At 37.6% G+C, this 12,365-nt stretch overlaps 1 protein-coding gene across 2 annotated transcripts in view; it reads left to right on the top strand.

Moving 5' to 3' along the window:
- Positions 1–12,365, top strand: part of NUBPL (NUBP iron-sulfur cluster assembly factor, mitochondrial) — an 87,503-nt gene that overhangs the window by 5,820 nt on the left and 69,318 nt on the right. For both annotated transcript variants that reach the window (XM_031593792.2, XM_031593793.2), the window contains exons 3-4: positions 182–216; positions 11,557–11,647. In XM_031593792.2, the coding sequence (XP_031449652.1) occupies positions 182–216; positions 11,557–11,647 (126 nt within the window). The remainder of the gene's footprint in view (positions 1–181; positions 217–11,556; positions 11,648–12,365) is intronic.

Genomic DNA, 12,365 nt, shown 5'->3' on the forward strand with positions numbered 1-12,365 from the left:
CTGTCTCTTCAATTACTAATACTGTAGAGATATTAGAAGCTAAGAACCAAGATGATGAGTACTCTTATTAAGCAAGAGTGGTGTATTTATATTATGTTATCACTTGTTAGAAATCATAGCATTCTTAATATTTAGAAGGTGAGTTCTCTTACAATTAATCTTTTTCTTCTCTTTTTTGCAGTAAATATAGCCCTCGCCCTAGCAGCAAATGATTCGGTAGGTGAACATCTAATTATCAACCTTAATGTTAAACAAATGTGTGAGTCATGAATAAAATGGTTACTCCTGGGGGTGGTCGCATACATTAAGTCTGATGGTTAATTTCTTTATTGTTTTTTTTTTTTAATGGACATTTAAGTTTATGTAAATTTGTTTGCATCAGCTCTGCAGGTGACACAGTTCTCATCCTTCATCTGTGTTTGGCTGTACCCTTTCTGTTGCATGTCTCTGATTACAACTACAGTTCTGCAAGGGTGTGTAGACATATGGGAGGCTGTTTGTGTAGGTTGGAGCTGCATAATAAATAATTAATTTGTATTACTTGAGAGCACTGACTTGGAAAAAATATGAATAACTACTGAGTGGTGTCCAAAGCATTATTTGTAGCTGCAAAGATTCACTTTTCCAGGAGAAATTAATGTATTAAAATACTTAATGGGCTGGGGGGAAGAAAGAAGCTACATATCTTCCTGAACCTTAGAAATACTTTTTTTTAAGTGAAAAAATATAATTGCCCTATTTGGTATTGCAGAACTCAAACTGTTAAATGCTAGAAGCAAGTTTGTATGCAGGGGTGTGTAACAACTATAGAACTTGTAAAGCATTGATTCCAAAATAACTAATAAGTTCAAAATAAGTGTACCCTTTAGAATAGTATTTCACAGAGGTTTTCAGTGAAGCTGGAACTTCAGATTTATTGATAATCTTTATGCAAAGGCCAAGAAAGATACGTGAGGAAATATCTTTTTCAGATGATGCACTCTGCTATTTAAATTAAAATTATCTAGGAACGCAGATTGAGCACGGCCTTCGAATCACAGTCAACTTTAATTAGTTATTTGGTTGAATTCTCAAAAGATTCTTGGAAAATATTTCATAGTTAATGTCAGATACCATTGAAAACACTGCTTACAAAGCAGTATAAAACAAGGTATTGTCACATACTTTGACCTGGTAAATGTAGTATCTTATCTTGTAAAGGACAAGTGAAATAAAATAGGTAGGAGTGAAGTTTGCGTGCTCTCTGCACACTTGTAGAAATTTGTGAAAGAATTTTTTTAATTTCAGTAACAACAATCATACTTGATAAGAAGAGAGTGCTAGAGCTGTTAAATGAGATGCATACTGTTTGTAATGGCATCTGATCTTGATATTTCACAGTGTTTAATTCTGTGTTTTAAATAGGCTGCTGGAGTAATTTGATTTGGGAGGAAAGTCTGCTATCTTGAAAAACAAAACTGCTTGAATGGTTCTTTCTAATTAACTTTAAAACATGACATTTGCTGTAATACTTTTCCAAAATAAATGTGATCCTGCAAGTAGTTCTGTGCTGTAGCATGGTCCTTGAGTAGCTCCATGGAAACCATGTCAACTAATTGCACAGAAACTTTTCATACCAGCATGAATGTTCTTAGGATTATCTGATACTGCTCATGCATGCAGCTTTGTGCATTGTTTGAATTTAGATAGAACATCTCTTAGTAATACTGGCATTCATAAATTGTGGGGTTGTACCCTTTTGTTAGGGCTTAAACATCTGGCTTTAAATGTGGTGATAGAATCATAGAATCACAAGGTTGGAAGAGACCTGTAAGATCATCTGGTCCAACTGTCTTCTCATTACCATTGCTACCACAAACTAACCCATATCTCGTGGCTCCTCATTCAGGCACCTCTTGAACGCTGTCAGGGACAGCGACTCCACGACCTCCCTGGGCAGGCTGTTCCGGTGCCTGACCACTCTCTGAGAGAAAAAGTTTTTCCTCATGTCTAACCTAAACCTCCTCTGGTACAACTTGTGGCCATTTCCTCTGGTCCTGTTTGTTGCCTGGGAGAAGAGGCCAAACCCCTCCTTACCACAGTGACCCTTCAGGAAGCTGTAGAATGCAATGAGGTCTCCCCTGAGCCTCCTCTTCTCCAGACTAAACAATCCCAGCTCCCTCAGCCGCTCCTCATAGGACTTGTGCTCCAGACCACTCACCAGTTTCGTTGCCCTTCGCTGGACACGCTCCAGGGCCTCAATGTCTTTTTTGTAGTGAGGGGCCCAAAACTGAACACAGTACTCAAGGTGCGGCCTCAGCAGTGCTGATTACAGAGGGATGATCACCTCCCTGCTCCTGCTGGCCACACTATTTCTAATGCGGGCCAGGATGCTGTTGGCCCTCTTGGCCACCTGGGCACACTGTGGGCTCATGTTCAGCTGAGCATCAGCCAACACCCCCAGGTCCCTTTCCTCTTCACAGTCATCCAGCCACTCATCCCTAAGCCTATAACGCTGCATGGGGTTATTGTGGCCATTGATTTGATGCACTTCAGTAGCATCAAATTAGTAGCCCACTAAAATGCTTGCAAAATGCACAAATAAACAGACTGATTGAAGAGGCAAATTAGGGACTAAGAAGTAATTCTAAATGAAATTGAGGCAAGAAAGTTTAGTAAATGTAGAATGGAACTAGTCATTTCTGATGTGACGTGGTAATATAAAGGCTGGCTGATATTGATGAAAGAACAGGTAAGACTGCTGTGACTTGCCTGATCTGACAGTCACAACCTAATGAGCTACAAACATGGTGAAATTGTGCATTGGTGTGGTTACAAGGTGAGAAGCTAAAGTGAACTGAATAAAGACAACTGTGTTTTGTTTATGCACTGGTATCTTTACAATAAAATGATGGTATACATCATGTTTATGTTTAACTTTTGGACTTGAATACACTGGTGTTCTTACTTGTGATTTTGTTAGTAAATGAGAGCATCAGCAGCATCCTGCAATTTATTGCAGCACTTACATTTTTTATAAGCAAAATACAAATTTGTAGAAACTGATGCTTCATCTTGATGCACTGTTTAAAGCAGAAGAGAAAGGACTTGTAAAGAAAGGTCACCATGACCATAAAGGTTTGTGCTTCTTCATTAGACACAGTCTGTTTCTGTTACAAATTCCTTGTTTATAATTAAGTTTTCAAAGCAAGTAGTGTATTGGAGCTAATTGGCAATAAAACCTGTTGCCTCCTGATCATTCAATATAATCTTAGGAAAAGAATACAGGTCACAGAGTATTGAGAATAACTGTTTTCTGGTGAGAGATCTGTGGAAGATGCTTTCAGAGGAGGTTGGATTAGAGTAGATTCTTGCAGCTTTCAGTAATGGCTTTGACACTGTATTGTTGTTTGATAGTGTCATAAGCTGGAAGCAGATCAACAATCAAAGCATAAAGGAATTTCTTGTCCTCTTGATAAAAGAACTCTTCCTTGCATCTTCTCTTAAAAAGTCTGCTTTCTGCAGTCAGAGAGAAAAGAACCACTGTTTCTATAAATAAGCTGTTTTTTAAATATATATGTATTTTAACTGGGAAGCTTTCTGAGCTATTATAATGATAGGCTGTAGTATTAAAGAATCAACAGAGCCTTGGACATCATTGCCAGTGTTGTTGGCAAAACTGGGATTAGCGTTCATCAGCTCAAGTCTTCAGTGCTGGTGCTGTTTTTACCCTCGTCATTTCAGGATAGCTTAAGATAGGATTTCATTTAGATATTTAAAAACCATACCCAAGATTGGTTGTTTTGTCATGGGCTTGTTTTTTGTTTGTTTGGTTTTCTTCAAGTTTTTGGTGCAAGGCCAGGGAGACAAACAGGATCTGGTTTATTAGATTTTGGTATCCTAGGTTACACGTTGTAGATGGATTAGTTTAAGAATTGTGTCAACTCTTGCTTGTACCAAAACGTATAAATCCATGCAGTTTTCTTTGTGTTACTAAATAACTTAAAGTTTTAACTCTGTGTTCTATTTCTAATTACTTGCTTAGTTTGATAGCTGATTTTTCTGGGGGGGGAGGCGGGAGGGGGCTGGTTCTTTTGATGTCACTCGGACTCCCCCAGGAGCACTTGAGAAGAGTTTTTTGGATTTTGTGCCAGGACGATTCATATTCAGACTAGAATGACTACTTACAAAAGCTGCCTGGCTGTGACCGATTTATTATAGTGGAAACAAGTTGAATTAATAGGTGCCAGCAATAATGGGATAGAGATTGCTTGTTTATGAACAGAGTATTTTAGTGAGCAAACACCAGCTGTGCGTGACTCAGGGTGGCACGTATCCAGTTGGAGGCCGTGCGCCTGTGCTGTCACTGCAGGCAGGCTCCCAGTCACATTGCTTCTGACTCTCTTGTTCTTTCCAAGTAGACTTCATTTCCTCACTATAGGATGGGATGGTTTTGGTGCTGTGAAGGGCAGGGCGGCAAGCAGTAAAACCATACGGAAGGAGTTAGCATTGAAGGCATTAAGCGAGTGGCTTCTGCCCGGAGCTGTCCGGGCCCGTGAGGAGAAGCGAGCAGCTGCTGACGTGCTGTGGCTTCACGCCGTGTCGGGGGGACCTGGGGCGAGCAGAGCAGGCCGAAATTTGGGATACATCGTCAGTGATCTGCAGTGAGAGGCCTCTGTTTTCCCGAGTAAACTCTCAGGTTGCTGAGCAACCCGTGAAGATTGCAGGCGGTGGCAGGCGGCCGGCAGAGGGAGCGCCAGAGGGCGCCGAGCCGTCCGGCCGCAGGGCCCGGCCCGGGCCTGGGGCGCGGGGGGAGCGCCTGAACGGCGGGGCCACGCGTAGCTGCGGCGTGCGGAGGTCCGGGTGGTGTGCGCGGTGTGCGCGGTGTGAGCATGGGCATCGCACAGGCGTACCGTGACTGGAACAGGAGTTACGTGGTTATGAGCAGGGTCGGAGTGAATCACTGTCGTGATGATGAAGTTATTTCAAAACATTTATTTCATCGAGCAACGCACATTAATTTTTAAATTGCTCAAAACCCACTCAGCCTATTTTCTTTTCGTTCCAGGTTTTTTTCTTCAGATACTTGCTTCTGTAACTAAACTTTCTGCACGCAGTTCAAAATCCGGCTGTTAGATCAGTAGATGATAAATATGTTATATGTTGCCATGTGTAGTCCTATAAAAGAATTTAGATAATAATGGCCCCTCTTCACTGAGGAATTAGTTTGAAGGGAAGCTTTTGTCCTGTTTTGTCCTCCTATGCAACCTTCCCAATTCTTAGGGTTTGATTTGTAGGCATCTCTCTGGCCACCTTTGTTGCTTAGAGAAGGAGAAGGCTTTATTTGCTATAGATAAGGTGTTCATGCTAGTTTCTTAATGCTAAATAGCATCAGTAAAGCTGGAGATGCCAGTGAGAATTGATTGCGGTTATCTTGTAATGACAGCCCAGCTTCTCAGTCAGCTGAGAAAAGGAAAGAACAAAGCTTTAAAAATCTGTTTTCAAGTAAAAAATGAATAGAAGTCATCTTCTTAATCATTTACTTTTTAAAATGATTTATCAAATCACTGTACTTATTTTGAGGAGTAAAAAAAAAAGGGGGGGGATTTTCAAACATTACGTATGGAGCTGACTACACGCATTAAAAGTCTGCTGGAGAAGTCAGAAACTGATGCGAAAGTGGTGCATGTTTACAATAACAAATCAGCACACTGCCTGTGAGGTGAGGCGTGTGGAAGTGCTGGAGATATTAGTGGCTTATTTGTAAAATGGCGCTTTTCAAGTTATATTTTTTTTACCTAATTAGATATATAAAGTGTAAGAAAGCCAAATAAGGCACTGGTGTCTGATGTCTACTGGTGTCTGATGATTGAGAAATCTGAGCAAGAGCTACTGCAAAACTAATGTAGAAAAAAATGCTGGAGAAGTTCTATAGCTGACAGAAAGTTAGATCATCTTCATATGAAAGAGAAAGGGCATTTAAACTAGCAGAAGAATGAGTATTTAAAATAAGCCTGCATTTCTGGGACAGATAGTGACAAAATTGCTGTTGGCCTTTATTGGCTTTAATCCAATTTACAGCTAGGCACGTAAGTAGTGTTTAGCTGAAAGAGTAGGAGAATTAGGGATTAAAAGATGGCTATTCAATGTGTCAGTATGTCAAACGATGAATCCAGAGCCTATCCTGATTTTTAAGTTCTCTTTTGTCCTATATACTATTGCTTGCAGTTTAGGATTAGCTCTAATTCTATAACCACATTAGAAGGGTAAATTGAGAGTCACTGGCTGTGGATTAAGAACACCAGCTTTAAAAATAACTGGCACCTTCACTTAGCAAAGCTGGAGTTGTCTTTGGAAGGGGCTGCAGCTGCTGAATATTGGGATCACTGGTTTACAGAATCATTCCTATACAGAACAATGACAGATCATTAACCTGTGTCTCCATCCCTTCCTGGCTGAACACCAGGGATTCCTGCTGGTCTGCAGAGTTTACTTCAAAGTAAAGTATCATCCATTAAAATCCAGTGGGGATGCATGTGTTTTACCAAGTATGGCAAAAATATCAGAACAGATGAGCAAAAGTGAAATTAATGCTGTTTAAGAGTCTCTGGGTGTTTAGCAGTAATGTAGGCTATGTTGATTAACAGCTATTTATAGCAGCTCTTTGTGAACTGAGTTTTCTCTTTTTTCTTTTTTTTCCCCTTCTACTGACAGTCTTTTATCAGACTTGTTCCTCAATAAAGCAGTTGGCAACTTGGAAGAAATCAATGCAAATCACCACATTCTGTATTGAACGCAGGATTTTGTGTGGAGGGCTCATCTGTGATACGTGAATGAAGCTGGTTGCATTTTTATTTAAAAAAAAAAATAGTTCCTATTATCTGAAAGATGTAGACTTTCTTCTTTTTAATGAACTATGAGTGAACATCTCTTAATTGTCTGCTAAAATAGTTGATAAGAGTATAGACACAAATCAGTTTGTCATTAGCATGTGCCTATGTCATCTGTGCATAGACTACATACAGTAGAAGTCGCCTGCCTGAGAGAACAAACATAATATCAATTGAGTAATTGCAATGCAGAAAAAAAGGTAAAGGATTTTTTAAATAAAATTGTATATGCCTATAAACTGTATGTTGCACCATGTAAAGCTGTGTTTTCATGATTCAGTGATATATGGGAAAATATTTTTTTACTTTTCATTTGTGTATCGTTTGATTTTCTTGTACTACAGAATCTGTACCTGATGACTGAAAAAAATATTTTCATTTCTTGTTGTAGAGAAAATAAATTTTCAAATTGGAAAGCAAACTTCATTAGATTCGTGTTGGGGTAAGAAATGCAGTGATTGCATAGATGAATCTTGTGCTGAGTATTTGTCAGAAGTCTTTAAGGAGGTATAACTGGGCAAATGAGTTTTATTGAGAAGATGAAGTGGACTGGGCACTGAAGAAAGAATAGTGACAGACAAAGGTGCAAAAGCAGAAAATGAAGATGAGTTGCATGTCTTTCACTCTGTAGTTTCTTTTTTGCTGTTTTGAGATCACCAGTCATTGGTTGAGAATGTGAAAGGTGGCACTCATGCTGCAGAAAGAACAAATCCAAGCAGTAGTTATATTGTGGTAAAGATCATCTCAGTAGAAAGGGAAAAAACTTGAAAAGCACTGATAAGCTGTATGTTACAATCCATTACTGTTTGAATACAGTTTTTCCTGAATGCACCAGGAGATTACATCTTTGTTTTCACATGGCAAGGATATTGTTTTAATTTTGTGTTCTCACTGGCTGGTAATATTGGTAGTTGTTATTCACTAGGAAAGTTTTCTACAATTCTGCATTAATTTGGTGTACTGTTTCTACTTAGTGTAGGTAATGTCCAGTAACTTAGAAGTATGTGATTAAATCAGGTGAGAGTAGCTACATTTGCAGTTATGTCTTCGGAGTTTAAGCTGTTCAGAACTTGCAGGTGGGTAACAAAAAGACTAGGTGTGTAGAAGTTGTTTTCTAAGGTGTGGTGAACTCAGATTGAGTCAGCCCTTCATCTGCAGCTGGGCAGGTGGAAGGAGATGGGCAAAGGCTTGAGAACAGCTGTTTTGAACCTGAGTATTACTATTCCAGATGGAGGGAGTTAATGTTGTTTGCGAATAAAGCAGGACAGAAGTATTTTTAAAAGCACAAAATAAACCCATAAGAAGAAAATGATAGATATGTTACCTGAATTGTTATCAGGATGCAGTGGGCAGCTGTAGCAGTGTTACATCTTGCACTGAAAAAGTAATATAGAGGAGTCCTAGAGCTTGCTTGCTTTTTTTTTCTTTTATTTTGCTTTCATGGCCCTGCTTTTGATCAGCCGCTTATTATCTGTTTCTTCTGCCCAGATTTTTTTTTTTTTACTTGACTGATACTTAAGTTTATCTTTTAGTGTTTGTGTTAATACAACAACGCTTTGGAAGATGTGTTGATTTATGTGTGGTACTGATTATGGGTAAATCCATAATAGTTAATAAAACAGAAGTTTAAAAAAATCTTGATTATTGTAAGACATGCATTTGGAATGAACTTAAATGAGCATGAGAAGTATCTGGTATCGGTCCTTTGATTCAGACAGCTTCATGTGGTAACATTCAGATCTGTATCAAAGTCTCTTGGGGATTTAAAGCATTGTGTAGATGCTGAAGGATATCTTCAGGACCCATCTTAGAAGATTTCTGGTTAGCTGCCATAATGCTTTTCTGATATAATTAAACCTTTGCGAGCATCGTTGCTGTTACAGAGATACTCACTTGCTGTGAATGGAGTGATGTTTGAGAGAAATAAAACTCAAACCCTTAACTTATTGCATCAGTTTTTTTTCTGTAAAAGCCACTGCTTTAAGACAGTGTGAACTCTTTTGATGTAATGTGTTGAATTGCTTAATTAAGGAAAACCTACCATAGGCCATCTTTAATGGTGATCTTCTAGTGATTTGAAGGAGTTTCCAGGTCTTTCTTCTGTCAGCCTGTACAAAGCACTGTGCACACAGGAACACTCATGGTTTCAGTAACGTGAGCTGTAGAAACTGGAGAATCTGTGAATTTTTCTTGTTTCAAGATGTCAGTTGTATTGAACTATGTCCAAGAACAAAAGGAGTACATCTCAGAGACAAATATTTTGCGTGGTTTTGAGGAAATGCGCTGATAATTTTTTGAGAACTGTCAGGTTTATTTTGTTGAATTGTAACAGGGTCAGTTTTGCAAATACAGCTACTGTTCCAAGTTACAAAGTCCTCCTGACCAAGGCAGTTGAGGAGTATTTTTTTTTTCTCCTTCGTGTGTTTATTAAATAATTTCAGGAAATTTGATGCACTCACAGAAAGATTTGATGTTCGTGCTCCTACAGACTCCCAAGAATAAGCAGTGTGTGGTGGTGAAGATCTGATTATGCTCAGGAAGTCGTGAAGTCAATCTAATTAATTTAGATTATCCTATGTCTACAGTCCCTTTAGCCTGAAGACAAAATGATCGTGTGTAGTAAGGTGGTTGTAGCCAGTTACTCATGATCCTTGTCAGTGTTGGAGGGGAACCCTCAAAAAGTTGAGGGAAGGAATGCCAGTCAGGTTTAAAACAGTATGTAGATTTTTCTGCCAATATTTACTTTAATTTGAGAAGTAATTAGGTGGCGCAGCCCTTAGATGATGTTGTGATGGGTTCAATTAGCTGCTGACACAGATAAAGGGACTGAGTCATGAATCTTTCTAATCTGTTAAAATATGCATTTTTTTTTTTTTACAAGAACAAAGAAGCTCTGATATTCTTTTTGATGTCTTTGAAAGCTAACCTAAAATAGGTCTGTTCAATCTTTTTTTAAATTGCAGCTTTCATACATAGGCACGAAGCAGAATAATTTGTCAGAGTAATTTTTGAGCCTTGTTATAGTAGTTTTCATAGGTTATAAGGAAAGAAGTATTAAAAACTCTAAATGAAATAATCCATTTAATTATGTATGTTTTGCTCTGCTTAATAAAGAAGTATGTTGAATAACTAATCCCAAATTAGATTGGTTATTGTAGTAAAAATTTCAGCTGTAGAAATACACAGCGTAAGTATTTTTTACTTCTTGGCTGTAAAACTTAAGATGCATTTGGCTTGTGTCAAATTTAACTAATACATGAAATTGCTCAGGTAGGGGTGCTTTCAGGGTTCACCAAATTTAAACAAAATAGTTGAAAACAAACAAACAAAAAAATGCAACCCTGCCGAAAACAACCCCGAATAGTAAATAGGGGCAGACTTAGGTGTCTGACTGTTATAAGGTGTCTAGGCTAGTGTAAGATAGTAAATTGAAATTCCTGTCAGTTTAGAAGTAGTGACTTGAACTACGTTTTCTAACGCAAGCGTGTTTCTGCATTAAAAAACAAACTGAACAAACTGTGGTACAGAGGAGTATAGTTCATGTTGAGAAATCCTGGTAAAAGCTAGTGATTCTGTAGTCCTGCATTAAAAGCCTCCCTATGGTTGTCTTCTAACCACAAATGTAGTAGTTATTACCAAGCCTTTGTATTTTGTCTACATCTTTCCCACCGAAATCTTGATTAAAAAAAAAAAAAAGACTTAATGTGATTCTAAATTATGAAAGCTTTTTTCAGAAAAATGAAACACACTTTGAAGCATTAACAGTGAAAGTGTGATTCAGCATAGTTGGAAAAGCTCCCATTGCCTTATTAACCTTTCGAACAAGCCCTTAAACACACTTTCCTGCAATTTTGCAGAATGTTGAATGCTTTTTATATGTGAGAAACTTGATGTTCAGCATTTAAAAAAGTTTGCTCTTTATTACTTAGCTGGCAGAACCTGGTAATTAGTAGTTTGTCTTGCCATCTGTAGGAAAAATATTTTCATTCCCACAAAATATGTATGTACTTAAAAAAAAAAAAAAGTGTCGGAATGAATGTTGTATGTCTAGACTACATAGCTGAAATAACTTATTTAAAGTTTATTGCATGAGGTACCATGTGTTGTTAAATAAACCCATATTTTTAGTATTCCTTTGCACTTGATTGAAATGCTATACCTGCTTAGTTGGCTTTGTAGACTTAGATTTTGATACTTTCAGGATATCTGCCAAAATTTATTCTGGCCTCTTAAAAGAAGATAAAAATACATTTTAATGTTTTGACATTCTTTGTGCAGTCATTGATGTAATTCTGGTCTCAATATGTATTTACAAATGTTGCTAATTTTTTACGATGAAGTGTGCTACCTTTAAAAAGCTCTTACTTCTGTGTGCATGGAGTAGAGAGAACGTTGCTTATAGTGTTTGTTAATATAAAGTCTGTGGTCCACATTGTAAATAACAAAATGTGCAAGTGAGGATTATATGTTTGGAGAACCTAGATTTTGTGACCTCTGGCTAAAAAGCGTGAACAATGTTATCTTTCATGCTTCAATTGCAGTTTAGACAGAAAGAAACAGTAATATCTTCCATCTAAAGTTGAGATTGTATTTTTATTTCTGTGGGCAGTTTTAAATTTTGCTTGTAAAACATTTTAAAAGAAAGACTTTGAAAGAAATAAATACTTTTTCTTTGGTTCTTACACAGGCAAAAGAAGTTGGCTTGCTTGATGCAGACATATATGGGCCTTCAATTCCAAAGATGATGAACTTAAAAGGAAACCCAGAGTTAACACCAGGTAAGTGTGATTTTTTTTTTTTTTCTTATTGCTTTTTTTGTACAGAGATGAGCAGAGGAGAACATTCATTTGTGCTTCCTTGGTGTGTGGTGTGGTACAGGAGGGATGGAAACAGAAAATGAAAACTGGGTATTAATTTTTTATTTTTATTGCTGAGGCAACTTTCAAAGCTAGGTTGTACAGCTAGGAGCATATTCATGATCTTTTTTTTAAGTGCTTCCATTGGCTTTGGGATTTTCATGGATTGTTAGTGAATGGACTGGAAAAAGTAACCAGGAAGGGAAGGTCATTGTCAGCAGGTCTAAAATTGCTATATAGGATCCCACTATAGAACATATTCAAATTAGACAACAGTAACAACGTAAAACAAAATGAAAGCCATCACCTGGGGGAGAAAAATGACAAATCTAGGAAATAAAATAAATGTTATTACAGTACTTCGCCAGCCTCTGAGATGGTGGGATTTCAGTACTTTGTTTTGCTCCTTCTATGGCAAAGTGCATGTAATTAAAATATATATATATATATATATAAGAAACTATTTTTAGTATAGTTTTTTTAATATATATACACATACATTATAAAATTTTAAATATTTTTTATATATATACATAAATATCTCATTAATATTTGTGGGAAGTCATTGCTAAGTAGTAGGCAAGTTAAGTATTCCTTCCTCTTGCATTTGTGCCGTGATCTTTTGTATTTACTTTGCTGT

This window comes from Phasianus colchicus, chromosome 5, assembly GCF_987193195.1.
Source record: "Phasianus colchicus chromosome 5, bPhaCol1.hap1.1, whole genome shotgun sequence".
NCBI classification, from domain to species: domain Eukaryota; kingdom Metazoa; phylum Chordata; class Aves; order Galliformes; family Phasianidae; genus Phasianus; species Phasianus colchicus.